Source organism: Osmerus mordax, chromosome 6 (assembly GCF_038355195.1).
Source record: "Osmerus mordax isolate fOsmMor3 chromosome 6, fOsmMor3.pri, whole genome shotgun sequence".
NCBI lineage: Eukaryota > Metazoa > Chordata > Actinopteri > Osmeriformes > Osmeridae > Osmerus > Osmerus mordax.
In genome coordinates this window covers 1,982,348-2,003,206 of record NC_090055.1, presented here as the reverse complement: position 1 = coordinate 2,003,206, position 20,859 = coordinate 1,982,348, and the positions used below count along the sequence as shown (strand labels likewise).

The 20,859-nt window shown below is 47.2% G+C and overlaps 2 protein-coding genes across 2 annotated transcripts; one reads left to right on the top strand and one right to left on the bottom strand.

Moving 5' to 3' along the window:
* Window positions 1-762: 762 nt before the first annotated feature.
* LOC136943864 (coiled-coil domain-containing protein 80-like) lies at window positions 763-5,922 on the bottom strand. The gene is made up of 8 exons (XM_067237347.1): window positions 4,058-5,922; window positions 3,586-3,742; window positions 3,307-3,443; window positions 3,047-3,198; window positions 2,590-2,693; window positions 1,400-1,483; window positions 1,020-1,247; window positions 763-767 (listed from the first exon to the last, which is right to left on the bottom strand). The coding sequence occupies exons 1-8, from the start codon at window positions 5,861-5,863 to the stop codon at window positions 763-765; spliced, it is 2,673 nt and encodes an 890-aa protein (XP_067093448.1). The 5' UTR covers window positions 5,864-5,922.
* A 1,401-nt stretch (window positions 5,923-7,323) lies between these two features.
* On the top strand, window positions 7,324-8,998 carry LOC136944415 (fas apoptotic inhibitory molecule 1-like). The gene is made up of 4 exons (XM_067238169.1): window positions 7,324-7,440; window positions 7,541-7,769; window positions 8,480-8,529; window positions 8,695-8,998. The coding sequence occupies exons 1-4, from the start codon at window positions 7,324-7,326 to the stop codon at window positions 8,839-8,841; spliced, it is 543 nt and encodes a 180-aa protein (XP_067094270.1). The 3' UTR covers window positions 8,842-8,998.
* Window positions 8,999-20,859: the final 11,861 nt, after the last annotated feature.

Sequence of the window (20,859 nt, the reverse complement as noted above, 5' to 3'; positions counted from 1 at the left end):
TAAGGTGCTGTTACTGTGCTGGGGAGCCAGACAAGGTTCACTCTCTCACTCTCTCTCTCTCTCTCTCTCTCTCTCTCAGCAACTCTTGCATACATAATTCTCTTCCTTTTTCTCCTAGATACACGCATATCCACATGAGTCAGTGAGTGTGCTCTCTCTCACTCCATCTCCCATTCGTTCGCTCCCTTGGTCGCATTATCTCCCCGCTCCCATCCCCCACTCCCTTTCAGTGACACAGAAAAACGAATGCCCCCCCCTCCTCCCTCCTGATGCTGGCCTCTGCCCCCTCCCTTTGGTGGCACGTAAACACCATGCTCTCTCTCTCTCTCGCTCTCTCTCTCGCTCTCTCTCTCTCTCTCTCTCTCTCTCTCTCTCTCTCCCTCTCTCGCTCTCTCTCTCGCTCTCCCTCTCTCGCTCTCTCTCGCTCTCTCACTCTCTCGCTCTCTCTCTCTCTCTTGCTCTCTCTCCCCGTTTGTTGTCATTCTTTTTCCAACCCTCTTTTTTCCCAGTCAAATCCACACGCGCCAACGGAGGAATCCCTCTCTCTCTCCGTCCCATCCTCCCTCGCCCCTCGCCCGTACCCTTCTCCCTCTCTGCTCTACCCGTTAGTCGGAGAGTGAGTGTTGATGCCATTTTGCTGTCTCCAATGGAAACTGGTTTGCCTGCAAATGCATTGCATGTTGCTTGTGCCCTCTATTCATCGCTCACTCCATCTCACCCTCCCTCTCTCCCCCCATCCCTCCCTCTCTCGCTCTCACGCTCTCATGCTGCCCAGTTGACAACCAACCTTTTTTCCTATTCACAATCTCTCCTGCTTTCCCCCAGTCCCCATTCTCCCCCCTCTCTCCCTCCCTCCCTTTCCCCCAGTCCCAATTCTCCCCCCTCTCTCCCTCCCTCCCTTTCCCCCAGTCTCCATTCTCCCCCCTCTCTCCCTCCCTCCCTTTTCCCCAGTCCCCATTCTCCCCCCTCTCTCCCTCCCTCCCTTTCCCCCAGTCCCCATTCTCCCCTCTCTCTCATGCGCATGCCCAGAGACTGCTGAATGGCCATCTCCTGTCGGCGAAGTTGCATGGAGTCCACCAAGTCATACATGATAGACATGGACCACATTGGAGAAGGATACCAGGACTTCACATTGCCGTCCTTCCCAACCAGGAGCATTGAGAAGTACTCAGGACTGATCTGGAAGTAGTTCCTGACATCTTTTACCAGCGAGGCAGAGAGGTCCTGCCGTTCAACTGTTGCGCTTCCTGTGGGGGTCAGACAAAAGAAGGATTAGAGGCTAGTTCATCTGGTTCACTTCATTGATTTAATTGAGTATTTTTTGTACTCTTTATACATTAAAAAGATTCAAAACACAACTGAGACTATAAGAGGGCTTATGAGGAAAGGTAACTCTTGCCATTGATAGGATAGAGCTCCAAGACTCCGCCCATGTCGTCAATGTTCTTCCCAACCAGTTTCAGCACAGACATGTGACGCAAGCCTAAGAGAGGAGTCCAGCGTAACCGTCATTACACATGATCGCACCCACTCAATATTTCCACAGAATGAGAAATACAAATTGATTTTCTAATCAATACACAAAAGTTGGGAAGGACAATTTTGAGTGAGGAACAGAAGGGTTCATTTTAAGAGGCCACTGCAAGTTGAACCCTTCTGTTCCTCACTCAAAACTTTCCTTCTGTAGTTTTTTGGAAAGGAAAGAAAAGGTGGGTTTAAAATATTTAAAAAACGATTTTTAAATCTATGAAGTGGGATTTGTAGAATGAATCTCCAGTGTAGTTTTAGTGTTGCTTTAACATTGGATAGATGGCCCAATACCCTAAATAGAATATCTATTTACATTTTCAGAAAACTGACAGAAAAAGCACAGAATTGAATGTTCTGTATTGGACCAGTAATCTTGATACTAATCTAGATAGATTTGATACTACGGTTGAACTGACTTGCTGAACTTACTCTCCTTAATAGGAGAAACATTGAGCTTTACAATGTGGAATGTGCCTTTCTCATAATGTGAATGTTGTCTATTTCAGGTCTTTTATCCTAATACCATCCCATGAAAAACTCAGATTCTAAATAAAAAGATAATGTCACACTTGTTACACTTTTAATCAGTGTAAAAGTAACAGAAATGGTTGAAAGCATGTTACTTCTACAACATTCTCAAAACCCAAATACCAAACATGCTGCTATGTCTCCAGAGACCTCTATCTTAGCCAAGTCTTGAAGTGGTCTCCCTCCTTGTTGCAAGCATGTTTCAATTATATTGTTTTTCAACCTCTGTCCTGCTGTCAAACACTGACTAGAGCAATACTATATGTACCTCCACATATCTATGGATGCAATAAGGATTATTAGGTTGATTATTCTTCAATATAATGGCATTATTTATTTAGTTCATTCAGTCATTAATATATATTATTTCTTTCCAAAGTAGGGTTCTTAGACAAAAGCTACTCATGGTGTGTCCACTGTACATCTGTAATTGTGTGTGACATTGCATAGACAAACACTTGAGGGGCCCTGTCAAATCATCATGAAACGTCTAATGGAGCGTTCAGGCTTGAGACAACATGGTGAGCTCACCCAGATTGCAGGCCTGACTGGTCAGGGTGTAGAGCTGCTGCTGATAGGCCCAGTCGTCAACCTCAGGAGCTGACATCACAAATAGCCTCCGCCTCCAGCGAAACCTACCACACAGAACAGAGCGAAAAGGAAGAAAAAAGAATTAATTAGATAAGAGATTGAGGCAAGGGATCACTGGGTAGAGATCGAAGCACTACAAGAGATAGAAGCACTAAGAAAATGTGTTTCAGTGTTGAGCAGATAAACAATTCCTGTAACTTAGGCCAAACTAAAGTTTACATTCTCATAAATTCTATCGCCCAAAACTACAAATGTCACCCTTCACAAGGAGCCTACAACAGAGAACTTTCAAGTTTTAAACTAAAGACAATTGAGTGATGTATTGTATTTGATAAAAGCAAATACAATTGAGCATTAAAACCTCCATTTTGATATGAATAAACAGAATGGCCAGTACCTGGAAAGGAAGTTCTCTAAGGATCTAGATTTGTCTCCACTCTTGCAGGTCAAACCTTGCTTTTTCTGTTGCTCCATTTCCTTGATCCGTGAGGAGAACGTGTCTATGTAGTCAAACACAGCTTTCATGGCAATGGGCACTTCATATTCTTGCTGTAAGAGAACAATTATATCAAACTTATTGTGTGATGTGTTGATGGCAAAGTGAAAGGTATACTGTAGCGTGGTAAAGAGTGGTGGTCGATATCTGCTATCACTAACCTTAACTTTCATATCAAAGTCAGTCAGCACCATGTAATAGTCGTTAAATGTCATTCCCAGTTCCTTCCTCAGTGCTTTGATAAGTGGCTGGCTTGTAAGGTCATCTCTTGGTACACCCTTCAAAGGTTGATCTTGCTCTGCAACCACATATTTCCAACAGATGCTGTCTCATTATACTATTGTGTCGAAAGTCATATATTTATTCAGTTTCACTATTTGGTACACAATTTGATTTCTTTACACACATTGATTTCTATGTGTATTGATGAACTTATTTACCCAATTGATAGTGATCTATTTTCATGGTGCCATTGTTCCAAGTGCCATAAATGATGATGATAGAGATTTTTCGGATGGCCATCTCACACACTTGCTCCAGGTACTCATCTCTCTGTTGAGTGTACATGCGATTGTCTTCACTGGGAGCAGTGATGACCTGGAGAAGGAGCGGATCATTTTACATAACTGTCAGGCCGGACTTACAATCAGTACTTCCAGGAAAGTACCCCCCCCCCCCCCCCCCCCGCGTATTCTAATCCCCAGGAAAGCATTTTTGTTGGCTTCAGTTATGTGCTTGAGAACATTAGTCACAAGGGCAAGCGTGTTTATCATACTTCCTTGCAAGTATACAACATCGACAAATAATAAACAATAACTTTTTTATAGCCTATTTTCAGAGTATTGTGATTGTTTCCATGTAAACGTAGCTGTCAGTCTTAACATTTATGTAAGTTGATGACGTCATACTCACAAGTAGTCGTCTCCTCCTTTCAAAGGAACTGAGAAAGGAAGCTAACGGCTCCATGGCACTTGGTTGTTTGGCAGCCAGCTTATCACCACTCACTTTCTCCTGGAACAGGGCACCTTTTTTCCCAGGCTTTCTGACACGGACATTGCCCTCCTCCTCTTTGGCAACCTTGACCCTCTTCCTGTCGGCTTTCTTTTTGACTGCTTTATCTGTCTTTTTCTTCCTCTCTGCACTGTCGAGCCCAAGCTTAACCTTCTTGGAGGAAGAAACACTGGACTCGCTAGCCAGATCCTCTTTATCTTCACGGGTGAGTTGAGTTGCACGGGTGCCAGCATGTTGGCTGTCCTTGGGATCTGTTGTTTCTCCATGTTGGTTTTGGTTCTCTTTAATGGACTCTGTGAAGTTATGAGGCTCAGTAAAGGGATGGGACGTTGGTTTGACTGTCAGCCGGTTTCTGATCATTTTGCGGTTGACGGAGGGGACATAGGGGGATTCACCAATGGAGGGAGGAGCCAGGTTCCCTTGAGGTGTTGTTCTAGGATAAGAGGTAGTATGCATGGTTGTGGTGGGGTTGGTAGTGGATGTAGTTAAAGGTAGGGTGCCAGCTGCAGTTGTTCTCGCCGTGGTTGTGGTTCTCGCTGTGGTTGTTGTCCGTTTTGTGGTTGTAGTAGGTTTTGCGGTTGTCGTAGGTTTTGTGGTTGTAGTAGGTTTTGCGGTTGTAGTAGGTTTTGCGGTTGTAGTAGGTTTTGCGGTTGTCGTAGGTTTTGTGATAGTGGTTTGTATTTTCATAATTGCTTTTGTCCTGTTGCTCATGGTAGCTGTCAAATCCTTGGCATTTTGTCCCTTAGCTGGTCTCTCCCCTCCTCTCCTCTCCGGCACCCTCTGCACTGTCATATTCTCTCTAGGATTAGATCCTGTCACCACTGTCTCTTCAGACTCAATCACTTGACCCTCCACACCAGCCATCTTACACCTCTGCACAAAGCCCTTCTGCCTGGCCTTCTCCAGCTTACGCATGGGGGTCTGGTCAATCACCTCATACATCGCTTCCATCCTGACAGGGTACGGGTACCTCTCCTCTACAAGGAGGTTTTTCTTGAGGAGAACCATGCCAAACTTTCCATTCTCCAGTTTCAGGAAGTTCATCAGCCTGGGGATGAGGATTGGGTCCAGCGGTTGCTCCAAGACCTCCCCCCGGCTGGTGATGCGACTTACCCTTCCACCCTTCTCCCCTTCTTGGTGGAACATGACAATCTGCTGCATGTGGCGCTCTGCCATCTCACAGCGGACGTCAGGCTTGAGCAGGCTCATCATCAGGCGGTAGTAACCATCTGAGTCATGGGGGGCAGAAATGACAAGGACACGGTTCTTCCCTGCAAAGCTTGCCAGGACATTGAGGGAGCTTAGGGAACTAAGGGAACCAGTGGAAGTTCTGGTTGGCAAGTCAGGCTTACTGTTTTCCTGCGATGGACTAGAGAGGCTTGTTTCAGTCTTTGGTATGTTTATTTTTCTACTTGGTATCAGCTTTCTGACCCCTCCTGCTCCTCGGCGTGTAGAGTTGGCTCTCTGTTCTCCCTGAATATTCTCTTCACGGCCTGTCAAAGGAGATATCTTTATACTGCCGCTGGTAGAGGCAAGTAGGCCATCAGCACCATTTGCCACAATGTGTTGTGAGGTCTGTTGTTTGGTAAAGGTCACCCCCTGGAGGGGTGTTCGGCTAAGCATTCTTCTGTGGACTCTTCTGTCATTAGCTCCTGCATTCCATACCAACAAAATCAACAGAAGGCTCAAATGTAGTGTCCACTTCATTTTTGCAGTGTCAACAAAAACACAAGGTGACAGGTCAGAATGGAAGAGCAATGCCTGTTGTATGCCTGTTATTCAAACGTCCTACCCTTCCATGTGTCTGCCTCATCAGTCAATGGATGCTGCAGCAAATATCTGATGACATCACAACAGTAAACAAAATAGGCAAGACGTTTATGAAGAAAATCGTGCAATTATATTTCACAGTCGGCTACTATGCAATGGAAGGCACTTGGGAAATACAACAATATGCCAGGAAAACTTATTCATCGAAAAAAACAGGATCCTCACAAAACTTTACTTGATAAGAAATTTGGCTCGCACAAGGTTGTATTCCTGGTGCCGTGGTTCCAACTGAACTTATGATAAAGTTTGACTTTTTTCCACTGAAAACTCGCTCCGACGACTGAAGTTACAGAATACCATAAAGAAACATTCCACTAAAGCAACGACTTTGGAAAAAAACGGATATTTCTGGCAGTAGTACGTCTGCAAGAGGGATCTGCCTCCCCCACCAGCTTCGAGTTACCCAAGAAAATGCTATGCGACCACAGCCTCTACCGGCGCTCTCCACCCACTGTACTAGAACCGATGAACCAGAGCACCAACTGAAGTCGGAGAAAGAAAGTAGCGATTGAGTAGTGGATCTCACAGTAAGGTTCGACACCGCCCACTGTTAGACATTCTGTGGTATAAATACACAAATCTCCACTAAAAAAACTATAGGCTGACCAATTTGGTTTCATTAAACCCTCGATTAAAAAAAATGATGTTCTTGAATGTGGTTGTATTGGTTGTTACTTATTAAATATGAATAATAAGTAGGAGCATACAATACAATTGCCATTGCTATATTTTAACTATATCAATGACTATAAACTGATTACACACAAGGAAAAGGATCGGTATGTGTATGGAATCAATAAGAATCCATATACATACAGTAGATAGGTGGATATTTAGAGGTTGAACAGAAAGAGGTTTAACAGAGGATATGGTAACGCCATCTACTGACGGGGTATTGTATTTCCAATACATGTGCCCATACATTTGTAATGACAGCTCATTCAATTAAAGGATTGAATCACTTCTCGATTCTGATATTGCAAACTGTTCTTGGAATAACAAGAGCTAAACATAAGGTTTGTTTCAGGGAACACAACTATACCGTTTTTAATGTGTGCATACATATTCAGATCTTCACTTTGCTAAAGAGACTCAGAACACCTTAATTGCTTGTGGCAGTACTGTAACGAGAATGAGCATGCGTCAATAAGCCTCTTATCCTAATGCACTTGCTGCTGAGCAAACACCCATATTGTACAGAGACTGAATAAGGAACATGCACCAACTATGTCAAGAGGAGGAAAATTGGAGACAGTTGTTATGCAATGGAGAATATGTAGATTAAGTCTTCTTTTATTGCTTTCAGACTTGACCTAATACATAGAAATAGAGTCAGAATGATGTGTGGGGACGTGGTCGGTGTCTGGGAAGTGGCACTAAGTGATGGTGTTTACAGGATTGAGTTTGCTCATGGCACAACGACAGGAAAGCGGGTCGTTATTATTAATGGACAGGTAGGCCCTGATGTGCATCTCTTCAGTAACATGTCACTCACGTGTTGTACACATTGCAAATAATCATGAGAACAGACTTTCTGTTTTGCTCTTTCAACAGGAGGTTGTGAAAAAAGATTGGATGTTCAAGCTTGTCGGAAAGGAAACCTTCACTGTTGGAAGCTTCGACACCAGAGCAACTATACACATTGAGGCTCTTACTGGATTTTCCTATGAGTACTCCTTGGAGATTGATGGCAAAAGTTTAGAGAAGTTCATAGACGACAGATCCAAAATCACCAAGACGTGGGTACTGCAGGTGGATGGTACTGACTGCAGGGTTGTGCTCGGTAAGCCTCAACAAACCTGGACTATTATAGTCCAACTGCCTCGCATTCCCATAAAGAGGATATGCCTTCACAACTTCACAAGATCTTTATTTATTAAGTGTCCAATGTCAAAGACACGTTCTCCATGCTTGGAAAATCTACATACATCTCATAGGATTTACATACAGGTTACCTAACCTGTTTGTACTGGTAACCTGTCATATGCGCTAACATTGTGTTTTTTCTTATTTTTACTTCCCTATATGTAAGGTTTATAGATACATCCCATATCTTAAGTTAAATTGTGTTTCAGGTAGAAATAACAAGATTTGTATTTGTCAAATACATTTACACTGGTGTTGATTAATGCATCCTAATAGAACCACCGTAATCAAGTCCCAGTTTTCCCTGCATCCCAGAGTGTGGACAGGGGCTGGATTGGTCTACACTTGATTTGTGTTAAAGTAGCAGAAGGTCAGAGTGTGGGGGTGTAAAAGCACACAATACAGACAGATAAGTGGATAATTAACTAAAACATAGGAACACATTCTGTGCTGAAGTGGCCTGCCGTGTGCAGTGGAACAGGTTAGTGCTGTACTTAGACCGGGCCGGGTCATATAATCCTCTCCAGTCATAAAAATGCTAGCTATGTCTAATGCACTGCTGTTTCTGTCCCAAAATAAGGCCAACATCTATTGTAGTCTATTAATTTGATTTTTCTCTTCGAACAGAAAAGGATACAATGGATATATGGTGCAATGGGCAGAAGATGGAAACCATGGTAAGACAGAAGACAGATTATGCTCATTAGAGTTCAAGCAGCTTTGGTGTGTGAAAAATCCACAGCCGGCATCTTCACCACAGGCCATTAACAGAAATCAGATTTATAAGTATGTTCATTCCAACTGCATATTGAAATGTGTTCTTTCTCATTTGACATTTCCAGGGAGAGTTTGTGGATGATGGCACAGAGACACACTTCATGATAGGAGAGCATGAATGCTTCATTAAAGCTATTAGCAGTGGGAAGAAACGAGGAGGCATAGTTCACCATTTAATAGTCGATGGGGAAAAGGTTTCTGCATACACATAGCTGATAAGGAGAAGCTTAATGGACATGTTAACGTTGTTATCTTTGTGAGGAAGGATATACTTACAAGTACATTGAAAGAAATTTCCATAATGGAGAGGAATATTGAAATATGAAAGAAATATAAATTCAGGCTACACATTTCACCAGTATAACGTGATTGCAGTATTTCACTTGTATAGTTGAACTGATATATTTCTCTAATACAAGAGTATGAATAATATCATATAAGACGGAGGGCGTGCTTTAAAAAAATAATAATATAGAAATGCCAATAAACCAATAAAAAGGATTACTCTGCAATTGAGTTCACTGTATGTCGACATTTATTGCGCATGCCCTACGCAATGACTACCTTCATGAGTTCAAAACCAATGGACGATTTCCAACAGGAAACGTTTGGGAATGACATACAGACGGGATGGATCTCTGCACAGGAGAAAGGGAAAATGCCTCTGTGCCTAAGGATAAGCGAACGCAATTTATAAATTAATAATTTGTCTTATCATTAAAATATTTCGGATTAAATAGACATTTTAGTCCGTAAGTAACTGTAGGGATTGAGCGAATTGTGGACTGTGTGGGTCTAGTTTTGCCTAGCTCCTGCACGCGAAACAAAACAACGAACGGGAGTCGGGACTGCGCAGAACGCACATCGAGCAACGATTTGTAACTATTTTAGCTGTTAGCGTGGATGTATGGTCTGCTGGGTTTTTTGCCATTTGTTAATACCGACCTTATGGTTTAACTGTCTTTTAAAAGAACCAATACTGATTATTGGTCTGTTATTTAAAGGCACTGGGACGTGGTCCGATATATTCAGAGTTTTGTCTCTGGCTTGGCAGCCGCTAGCAAATCAGCTAGTAGCAGGAGGGCCTGTCTGGCACCGCGTAAACCTTGCCGGAGTCGTTTGATATGACTATTCATCGCTATTGCTGGCAGAGACGCATAAATGTCAATCTAACTAGCTGGTAATTTTTTTTTTTTTTTTTTTTACATGTTTCCTCCGCAAAGGACGGAGTAAGGATATGGGGAAGCATTGCCCATCCAACAACTACTGTCACTCCTTCAGGATTTCAAGTCTGGAGAGCTCGGGTCGTTTTGTTGAAAACCGTGGGAACGTTAGCTAGCCAACTACAGTGGCTAAATGGACATACATGTTTTTTCTTCAGCTGGTAAAAGAAAATGTTTCCTTTATGTGTTAATGTCACCCCTCAAATCAAATTCGATAAATTATAGTTTCGGCACAAGAGGACTAAAAAGCGGCACTGTGCAATCGTATGCAACCCCTGCTGAACACTTAGCTTGCTACTATTTTGGAAACTGAACCTATAAAGTGACAGCAAACCAGCTGCAACATGAACTACCAGCAGCACCTTGCGAATTCGGCAGCGATTCGGTCCGAAATCCAGAGGTTCGAATCCGTCCACCCGAACATCTATTCCATTTATGAACTGCTGGAGCGCGTGGAGGAGCCCCTTCTACAAAATCAAATTCGGGAACATGTCATCGCCATTGAAGGTAAGCCAACATAAATGTTTGAACAAACTGCATGTTCGTTTTCTGGTAGAGGTCACCCCAAATGGATTTTCCAGTATGATACTGTATCTGTGAGTATGTCAAGCCGAATGTTAATGCATAATGTAGCCTAGTATTTTCTATGGCACAGGTTCATGTTGGTCAGTCAAGCAGTTTATCAATTTGACATTTGAACTACAAGTATCATATAAGACTGACGGTGGCACTTGAATTAAATCCTTAGCCAACTTTGATTTCCATCCAATGATGCACTTGAAACAGGGCTACCTTGCATTATTTTACTGGTTACGTGTAGAATTATTAGTGAGCTGACTAATCTTTCGGTCACGCAGCTTGACAGATGTTGGGCTATGCAATGGCAATCTGACTCGTTTTCTCATAACCCTGTGCTTTCATTTGGCTTGGTAACTGTGTCATATCATGACTCGCGCTGCATCACTGCTGCTCAGTGCTCAGAATGATCAGACATTTGACTATTACTCAAATCACCCTTTGGATAACAAAAATCTGCGAAAGCACACACTGTTGGCATAAGTAGGGTTTTTGTTTCCCTGGCTGCATACCTTCATTTGCAAGGGGGTTGGTGTGTGCAGGGATGGCTTGCCCATACCTAGTTGACCCACTTTCACTGGTCATAACCTCACCAAAGGCAAGAGAGAACACTTTCACTGGCTGAATGTGGGATTGTCAGGTAAGGGCAGATGAATGCCTTCTTCCTGCTCCCAGCTTTTGGACTCCTACCTTCTGGCCACCAAGGTGGTAGTCTGCCTGCTGGGACTTGTAGCTGGACATGTTCTGGCAGAGGAGCCACTTAGATGAGAGGGGCCTGCCTTGTAAACAGGGGTCTGGTCTGGGCCAGGTTTAGCCTGCACCTGGTCCACAGATTTCTGTTTTGCCAATGCCATTCGATTTTATCGTCTGGTTCTTTTTCCAGCTTTAGTGGTGTCTCCACATGCACAAAATCTGATGTGTTATCAAGTTGCCTTTGAATGGTACAGTTTATTTCCGCCTGTGCAATAGTCAACCTGACAGCTCGTTTTTACATTTGAAGATGTGTTTGTGGTAATAGTTGTGAGTCATGACGTCAGCTCAGGCCATAGGCCATATGTTTCACTCGACTGAACCATTCAAACTCTTAAGCTTCTACTTTCATGGCAAATGAGGCCCAATGAGATAGATTATCCAACACGTTCACTCCTATAGAGCAAACAGCATATTTGTATATTGGATTATAGATGAGGTTGGGATTAAGCCTTTCCGTTTTAAAGGCACCTTGTGTGTCATCTCCCGACCTCTCTTCGGACAGATGGCAAATCTGCCCAGGAAACTGATCCGCCCCACCCCTTGCTCCCTAACCTAGGACAACTGTGTCTCTCAGTGGAATGACTGATATTTTGTGAGGGAGGGCTGTGGGTGTGTATGAGAGAGAGCGTGCGTTAGAGAGTGTTAGAAAAATAGAAAATAGATGGAACAGGAGGGAAGGGATGGGACAGGGAGAGACGTGACGGGAGTGACAGATAACGACCGAGAGAGAGAGAGAGAGAGGGGGGGAACCAATAGCATTCCCGGAGTGCCTACCCCGATGGATGTCCCTTTCACAATAAGTGGAGAGATGCTTTTAAACCGTAGTTTTAGCCCTTACGCAACCACCCGCCTGACGTCGTGCGCTGGGGACGTGAAGCCCGTCCGTCTGGAGACATTATCCTGATCTCTCTGCACCCTTTGTTCCTGGCTGATTCAATCCTCCCATCCTGCACCACAAGCTCCCCTACGCGCTGACTGCATCCGATGACGAGCAAACAGCCCCTGTGGTGCGTGTGTGGTGGCCCATGTTTTTACTACGCCACCAGAAAACACGTGAAGGTTCTCGTATCAATTGTTCTTGAGATTAAAAAGTCACCGAGCTTATAGTCCTGTTTAGGTCAATAAGTTAAGAATCAAATGGCTTTTATATACATAATTGTTTTAGAAATAGTATGATTCTGTGTACACAATCCAGAAAGATGTTTTCTGTAGGCCGGCCTTTCTCTCCTTTGGTTGCATTGAAGGCAGCACAATGGATACAATCATAAAGAGGCAAGACCCAGCTAGATGTCTGCATTGTGTGCCCCATCCTGATGTTCACAATTGATTTCTTTGATTGCGGTTCATGTTACACTAACTTTTGTACAGTCTAGTCTAGAGACAGGGTACAGCCCTGTAATCAGTAACATATCCAATATTCAAGGGCTGGCTCAAGCTCTCTCTCTCTCGCTCTCTCGCTCTCTCGCTCTCTCGCTCTCTCTCTCATTCTGTGCGTCTGTATGTGTCAAAAGTAGTGTGAAATGAACCAGAGCCTCGCAGAGTACATGGCGGCGGGCCTTCCTGCGTCGTTAATGCGACTAATCGGTTGAACGGGGGCTCAACGGCACATCTCCATCCTACGCCCGCACCCAAACAGGAGGGGAAACAGACCACAAATCCCTATTCTGACCCTCCAGCCAGACAAACCCCATAGGACAGACGGAGAGGAGTGAACACATGGAACAACAAACGGTGAGATTTTGAACGGAAGAACGAGACAAAGATGCAGGGAGGAGGCTGGATGAGCCAGGTCTATAAATCGGGAGATGATGTATGGGCGTGTGTCGGAGGAACCAATGGCTGGCCTGCTCCATGTGATGAACTGCTGCAGCGGCAGCACATGTGGAGCGCGAGCCGCAGCCTGCTGTTCATGGCTGAGCGACGAGGCTCAAGGTTGTTGCGTGGTCCCCCCCCCCCCCCCCCCCCCGCCCATCACGTCGCTGTCTCGGACTCTCATTGGACGCTGCTGAGGTAGGGTCACCTATAAGCGACAGGGCTAAATATACCCCCGACCGACACACACGTACGCACGCCCGCCCGGCAACGGCGTTCCGCTGTGCCTTCGTCCTGTGTGTGGCTGCAGAGAGAGATGGAGCCGTCGCTGGGTAAAACAACACCCCTCCCAACCCAACCTGCCTCCGGGGCCCCATTAGGGAGATGCGGTCATCAGCCATCCATGTGTTTGTTAGCTGTGCTCCGCTAAGGATGCGTCACGGCAACACGCATGTACGGAGCATTCACACACGCATGCATGGATTCCGGCCCGGCCCGGTCCTAGTCCACGGATCCTCAAGGGGAAGGTCGAGGCTTATCAGTGATCCCACCAACTCCCACCCCCCACCCCCCCCCCACTGGTACAACTAAGATTCCACATTCTTGGCCTCTCTCCCCTGTCAATTCAGTTTTTTGTTGACTGCAGAGATTTTGTAACCCCCCCGCCCTCCCGCCTTCCCCCTTTTCGGTCCAAATTGCATCTAGAGGTTGGCAATTGCCGGAGCTGGCGAGAACAGGCTCGTCTCTATCTCTTTCTATTTGATTAGAAGGCCCTGGAGAGGTGCCACTGTGGGGCTGGCTGAGCGGGGGCAGCAGGGGGGGCCATATGGGGGTCCATATGCTAAAGAGGCTCCGCTGTCTAGACCCAACAGAGGGATTAATGCGAGAGGATGACGATGGGTACAGTTGCATTACTGGGACCACGGTGGGGGTGTTGGGTACAATGCAGATTAGCGGGGGACCCCTGGCTGTCGTCCAGCCCATGACAAGAGGGCGCTTCGCTCAATGGCGCAGGTCTGAATGAAGTACACGAGAGAGACAGGGAACATGGCCGAACGTTGTTCCCCCCCCCCACCCCCCCCAACATGGACTACAGGTGAAAGGACAGGATAGTCTTTGCCACCCTTGGAGTCAGAGGCCTGTGATGAAAGGGAGAGCAACTCCCAGCTGCCGGGATGAAAGGGCCCTCTTTGGAGGACAGATCTTTGTATGTTTTTGTGTTGAGTGCTCTCTGAGGGGGAAAGGAGGGGGTGTGAAAGAGAGAACATGTGGTCCAATATGGGAGAGAAACAGGCTCTTGTCACAATTCTCCGCTTGGGCAAATTCAAATCAACACTGCACGTATCGTACAGACTGTACCATGTTCACTAGATGCTACTGAGTGTCCATAGGTTTTGCAAGAATCTGTTTTCCAGAGGAAGTAACCGACAGACAATACCACAGAATAAACTTCTCCAGATTTTCTACTGATTGAAACCGCCCAGAGCTATGAATGAGAAGCAGTTGTGTGGCGTCCAGGCCATGCGAACTTCACTCAGAATGTTGCCCGGTTATATGCCAAGCAGCTCTTTCTGCATACTGTTTTAGCATAGTGCTTATGCAGATGTTCCCATTCTGCATTGTGCACAGTGCCTACTAAATACTACAAGGGTGCAGGATGCAGAATCCCCTGCCACAATCGATGGCACAAGAAACACGGACCCAGGACAAGTGCCCTGGCTTTCTCACTGATTATCAAAACATGACGCACTTTTCTCTCCCTCTCACACCCTCTCCCTCATCCTCAAAACAGTTTGCTAATTTAATGGGTCATTGTGCTTGAATGATGCAGGGCTCCAGGCAAGCATTTACTGCTACGTTTGGATATATACGTTTTGGCAGCAGCCACTGTTGCTGTAGAGCACACATTTTGCTTTACATCTTTCAATCATGTCTTTTCCTTGCTGGCACAAGACCATTTTTCAGTTGGAAAACCGGCATGACTGTAAAATAAGTAGAATGGTAAACAGTGTCTTTCAATTTTAAGTGGATTGATTCTAGTAAATTATGCATTTGGAATAATTTGTCCCTTTTCTCAGATTTTCCACGGTAGAACCTTTTAGAAGTTGGTGTGTGAGGTAGCGCAGTCAATCAGTAACATTTCAAGGGCCAATTTCACCGTTCTGTCATTTGGTTATAAAATCGTCCAGGTAAGCAGTAAGACAAGAAGGAAACACCTGACACTTGCTGTGCTCTGCTTGTGAAAGACTGTTTCTGTCAAGAGAACCTTCCGGCTTCTGTCGAGGAAGGTTCCACCTGTCTCTCTTGTTCCTTTGGAAATCCCCCTGGAGGGTTTGGGCTGAGGCATTATCCAGGCCTTTGTTGTGTCTGGCCTAAGATGAGACAGCGGAGAACGAATGTCGACAAAAGACATCCCGCCCTCCCCCATACCTTCTGTGGTTGTTACGGGGACACTTAGTCAACATGTACTATGTCATGTGTTCCACCAATCCACCATGTACATGACGTAAACATCACATTTTTGGGTGGTTGCATGATGTCGTGCATTCATCTGCTCATGAAAGAACCAGATGAATGCACATGTGTATTCAAAATGGCTGTGGGGCTCTCTGTCGAGCTTCGACGCACCAAATAAACAAATATTTTGACATCATGGTGGACTGAACAAATACTCAAAAGAGTTCAGTGCGAAAATAATACTACAACGGAGCAGAGAGCATGAACTGTGAGCAATCAACCCAACTGGTTGGTGGTGTGTCAAAAGGGGGAAGTGACTGATGCAGTTGCATGGAACAAAGGAATGGGCTCACAACAGATATAAAAACAGACAAGCTAAGAAAAGCTCAATGCATTTATTATTCGGTGACCTATCATGATTTGTGCTGTTTGCGTCGGAACAGTAGGGCCCTACATGTGTGCTTATGCAAAGTGTGGCAGGCCCAGTGAGTTGTTTTCCATTCAATCCGATCAGTCAGCCCTCATGCTCCTCGTTGGTGTGTGTGTGTGTGTGTGTGTTTGAGTGCTGAATCACAGAGGAACAGTTTAGTTCTCTATTGAAGCAGAACACAGAACAAACAGGTAGGGTTACATCACATTCTGGCACCCATGGCAGTGCTAAGGTACCAGGCCTACCCCATAGGAACTAGCCTTGTGTTGAAGAATCAACAGTAGTTCAATAAACGGTCGAATCTCTTGTTGAATCTATCCATTGCCTTCTTCTATTCCTGTATCTACTGCTAGGGTTCTAAGTCAACCTGTAATGTTGCTAAGGTCTTATGAAGACTTAAGGGCAAAATGTAGCCCCCGCTCTTGCCTAACGCAGCTGTCAAATACTTCACGCTCCGAGCATTCTATATTTTTCATGCCACTTAAGGTGCATTAGAGTGGATTCTGCTAAAGTTCTGTCCCGGAGTAGTCGTCGCTAGCCGTGGATGTCTCTTTTAGTAGCAGCTCATGAGAGCAGTGCAGCACCTCCCCTCCAAATGGGCTCTTTCATCGGCAATATTCTGCAGCGACGTCATTTAATTCCAAAACCACCATTCGAATCAAGTTTGTCTGTCAGTCAGTCAAGCACATTTATTTATAGAGGTATCATCTAGGTAAATCAATTGCTTAAATGTCCAAGTTTAGTGTTTCCCCTACCATTATATTATTTACACGACGGCATGTAATTTCTGTCTCTACATGGTCCCCCCCCCCACAAAGCTGTAAACCTAGGGGAAACACTGAAGTTGTTTGTGATGCAAGAGGTTACTCATGTCTACTCTCGTCCTATGCATACCTTGGCTCAGCACACTATAGGACTGGATTTCTAGCTAACCAGAGCGAGGCTCTGTAGTGGTCGCTGACTGGAGTGGTTATCACGCCATACTGGACAGTCCTTCTCTGAGACAACACACATCCAGTCAGCGCTGAAGTCCCGAGTTGCAATCGAATATTTGGGTATGAAAGACAGTTGTGATTAGCGAGCCGTCCTTTACAGTTGGCGTCACACTGGACGCCAGAGCATCAGAGCAGTGGATGAATAAGAGATGGGGGGGGGGGGGGGGGAGGGAGGGGGAGATGGATGAGACCGTATGATCTCTACCCCAGATAAGACTGAGCTGGACTTTGGTGGTTTGAGTCATCTAGAGAAGGCCAACATCGACCCAGCCTTCCACCACAGAGCTGCTGTTGATGTACAGCCCTGCAGTGCGGGGCATTAGCCCAGAGTAAAGGATAGTACACATGCAGCTTGACTCTGGATGTGAACGGGGGCTACCCCAGCTGTGGATGCAGCTGCACTGGGGACTCATGGGAAGGTTGGGGGTTGGGGGGGGCGGTTCCCCCCCCCCTCCACATCCCTCAGATTCCCCCCCCCTCCACATCCCTCAGATTCCCCCCCAGGAGGGAAGCTGTTCTGTGGAGCCAGACACGGACCCAACCAAAACAATAGCCACAGGACCCATGGATGAGTAAAAATAGAACACTGGCTTCCTGCTGAGAGCAATGATACACTCCCCCCCATCCCCCATTCCCCTCCTTGACTCCCACGGGACACTGATGTCACATCCTGCTCCGCTGACCAATCGGTGTCAAACCAGCGCAGCCCTCGTGGCTGTTGGCCCCTCCCTGTGCGGTGACCACGGATGACCTTGGGTCTGCCTGGCCAATAGGAGTGCGGGTGTGCGATGAAGGATGTGGAGTTTTGACTTGTTTGTGTGGATGGTGAGGCCCTTTGATCTGTCACATTTCTGTCGTGTCGAACAGATGCTTCCAACCCCGAAGGCCTCGTCTTGTTTCGACGATTAATGATTTATTGGTTCATTAATTAGCCTACTTTTCACCATCACCAGCTATCTTAATTAGGCTATCTCTGTACCCATGTTCTCAGTGCAGGCCTACATTCTTTTATCTGAAGGAACAAAACGAGCCCCCAAACCAGCGTCTCCAAACGCATTAAGATAATTGCCGGCACACGAGACCGTTCTGTCTACTAGAGGATTTTATCACCCTTTTGTGGACCTTGTTGTGCCGCGGTTGTAAACTCTTGTCGGATGGCCGGGCTCATTTTCAAAGTGCTCCAGCCGGGGTCAGTAGGAAGCGCTCTCTCCATCTGGCCTTCAATGGAGAAAAATCAATGTCCCCTGTTTGTTTCTTCTTTCCCTCCTGAGGACGCTCTTCTCAGTGTTGGTCACCATCTGGCAGCGGGAGCGCTCGCTTAGAGCTCAGTAATGAATGTATGCATCCACACGCCTCCTGGTGCCACTGAGGCTTCCATCCTGCCAGGACGAGCACTCCTCTGCTCCTGGAGCCAACTAGGAGAGCGCCCTTAGGATCCTTCGCTCGCCCCATACCGCCACGATTGACCCTCGTCGGGAGAGAATTACCTATGGCTGAATGTGGACGTGACTGTATGGCACTGTTCAACGGGTTTTCATCTGTTTTGTGTATTAGATTCCCTACATGCCGGCTCCCAGTGAGATACACATGTCGGTTGGCCTGATGGGATAAATCATGTCATGTTTAAGCCAGGGATTATGAATCTGCCTCAGCGGTAGTTAGAGATGCTCACTGGCCAGGCTGAAGCGTTGTGTTTGGCAGCTGGAGACGGAGCCTGGCACACTGCTGTGCTGAGTCTACTAAGCTGTTTAGACCAGGTCCCTCACACGACCACACACATCCACATCCTCTCTACCTTGACTCTCTCTCCCTCTCTCTATTTCTCTCTGTCTCTCGCTCGCTCTCTCGCTCGCTCTCTCTCTCTCTCCCTCTCTATTTCTCTCTGTCTCTGTCTCTCTCTCTCTCTCTCTCTCTCTCTCTCTCTCTCTCTCTCTCTCGTTCTACCCTTGCCTCTATCCTTCTGCCTCTGTCTCGCTACCTCTCGGCCTCTGCCTTTCTGTCGCTCTACCTCTGCCTTTCTCTCTCTGCCTCTACTTCTGCCTCTGTCTCTAACCCTCTGCCTCTCTGCCTAACTCTCTGCCTCATACCTTTCTGCCTGTCTGCCTCGCTTCCCTTCGGCCGTTCTTCCCCTCTTCCTCTTTGTCTCTCTCTCACACGCGCTCGGGGGGACTGCGTAGGTCTCAGGTGTGAGGCGTCGGCAGGCTGTGTGTGTGTGTATGCTGGTTACCATGGCGGAGGGTCACATCCAGGCGATAATTAATCCCCAGTAGAGCCAGGCCAGGGCTGCCTGCTCGGCCGTGATTGGACGGGGAGAGGTGACACTTCCTGCTCCTCCGAACCCCCGTCTCGTTTGTTCGTAGAGGCAGAGGTTAAGAGTCTCACCCCAGACCTGGTAATGTTACAACACGCACGCGTTTGTCCCGCAAGCTCTCAGAGCTGCCCCGTGTTTGCGCTGCTAGAATGGTGCAATATCCTGAGAAGGAAACACACACACACACACACACACTCCTGTCTGTGTGTGGGTCTCGGAGCCATGTCATGTGTAATGTTGGGATTACGAGTTGTTTAGCTATCCCAGGGATGTGAACACTGGCTGACCTTTTCTAACCAGAAGGACGGGAGGGTCGCAGGGAGGGAGGGGGGAGGGGGTGATGCATCCGGTCGTCTTCTGAGGCCGCTGCCGCTGTTTGTCCGTGTTTGACTTTATTCTCGTCCCGGCAAAGCGTTTCAGAACCCATCCCTGTTCTCTGTGTAATTTGGGCGCCGGCAAGGCCCCCCCCATCCCCCTTTTCCCCATCCCCCCCCTCCCAAGCGAGTTTTCACATGCCAGCGGCGCTCTCACATCAGCAGAGCTGATTGTGTGTGTGTGTGTGTGTGGTGACTCACTGCAGGAGCGGCGAGGATGACGCTGGTTGACAGCCCGTTGATGCCGGGGCCTCTGGGGGGGGGAGGGGGGGAGGAGCGGGGGGCTCGGTCCGGTGAGCATTGCTTAACCTTCTGCTAAGTAAAGAGTCTCCTCACAAAGGAGGGGGACGGCGGACATCAATCAGCCACTCCAGTCAGCTCTCTCTCTCTCTCCCCTGAGCAACACGCTCTGACGCTCGACACACACCACACACACACACACTCTCTCTCACACACACACACCTCTCAGCTGTCCCTGGTGACCTCCCATGGTTGTAGACTTTTTGACCTGTGGTATTTAGCGCTTCAGCAGCATGCCCGCGAGAGAGTTCCTGTCCTGGGCTGGTCGGAGGTCTGCAGCGAGGACGATCACCTGTCATCTGGAGCCCCGCACGGACGCCCGAAGATGACACACCCTGCAGGCACAGGTGTAGCACAGGCCGTAACCGTGACGACTGAGTGACGGGGAGGGGAAGCAAAGCAGCCTCCGTGGCTTCCAGAACCAGAAGTCTGTTGTGTCATGGTGCTGGGTCGAGGGGTGTGTGTCATGGTGCCCCCCCCCCCCCCCCCTCCATCAGGAGCACGGCGTTCTGGGAACCCGGGAGTAACCCTGCTGAAATAGAACTTTGTGTGTGATGAGGCTCACATGAGAGAGGGAGAGAGGGAGAGAGAGAGGAAACCCCCCTCATCTCCAGGCTAGGTCTCTGAGCGGCGGCGTGGAGGAGAGTAGTCACCACCGGACACCGAAGCAGAGAGAGCCCACCTCGACCCCCCCTGACCCCTGGAGACAGTCGCCAATTGAATTACCCCGCAAATGACATCTGGCTCTGGGCTCCTCTCGGTGAGGGGCCTGAACACAGACAGCCCCAGCACACAAACACTCCATTCTTCTCCACACCAACCCCAGCGCTTCGCTGCGAGCTATTTTGGGTTTCTCCAGGGTGAAAATACCCCCGTCTCCCATCCTTCTGTCTGCCTGTCTCCGACCAGAGGAATGTTGATACCCTGGTCCTCTAATCGGAGGTTCAGAGATGCGATTGAACAGACAAGGGAGGTCTTGTCATGCTGTTGTCGTGGAGG

Excerpts from the sequence above, each read along its gene's own strand:
- LOC136943864 (XM_067237347.1), bottom strand. The coding sequence starts at position 5,863 with ATGAAGTGGACACTACATTTGAGCCTTCTGTTGATTTTGTTGGTATGG. Across the intron at positions 3,743-4,057 it reads AAAGGAGGAGACGACTACTT|GTCATCACTGCTCCCAGTGA; the intron begins GTGAGTATGACG and ends CTCCTTCTCCAG. Across the intron at positions 2,694-3,046 it reads TTAGAGAACTTCCTTTCCAG|GTTTCGCTGGAGGCGGAGGC; the intron begins GTACTGGCCATT and ends TCTGTGTGGTAG.
- LOC136944415 (XM_067238169.1), top strand. The coding sequence starts at position 7,324 with ATGATGTGTGGGGACGTGGTCGGTGTCTGGGAAGTGGCACTAAGTGAT. Across the intron at positions 7,441-7,540 it reads TCGTTATTATTAATGGACAG|GAGGTTGTGAAAAAAGATTG; the intron begins GTAGGCCCTGAT and ends CTCTTTCAACAG. Across the intron at positions 7,770-8,479 it reads TGACTGCAGGGTTGTGCTCG|AAAAGGATACAATGGATATA; the intron begins GTAAGCCTCAAC and ends CTCTTCGAACAG.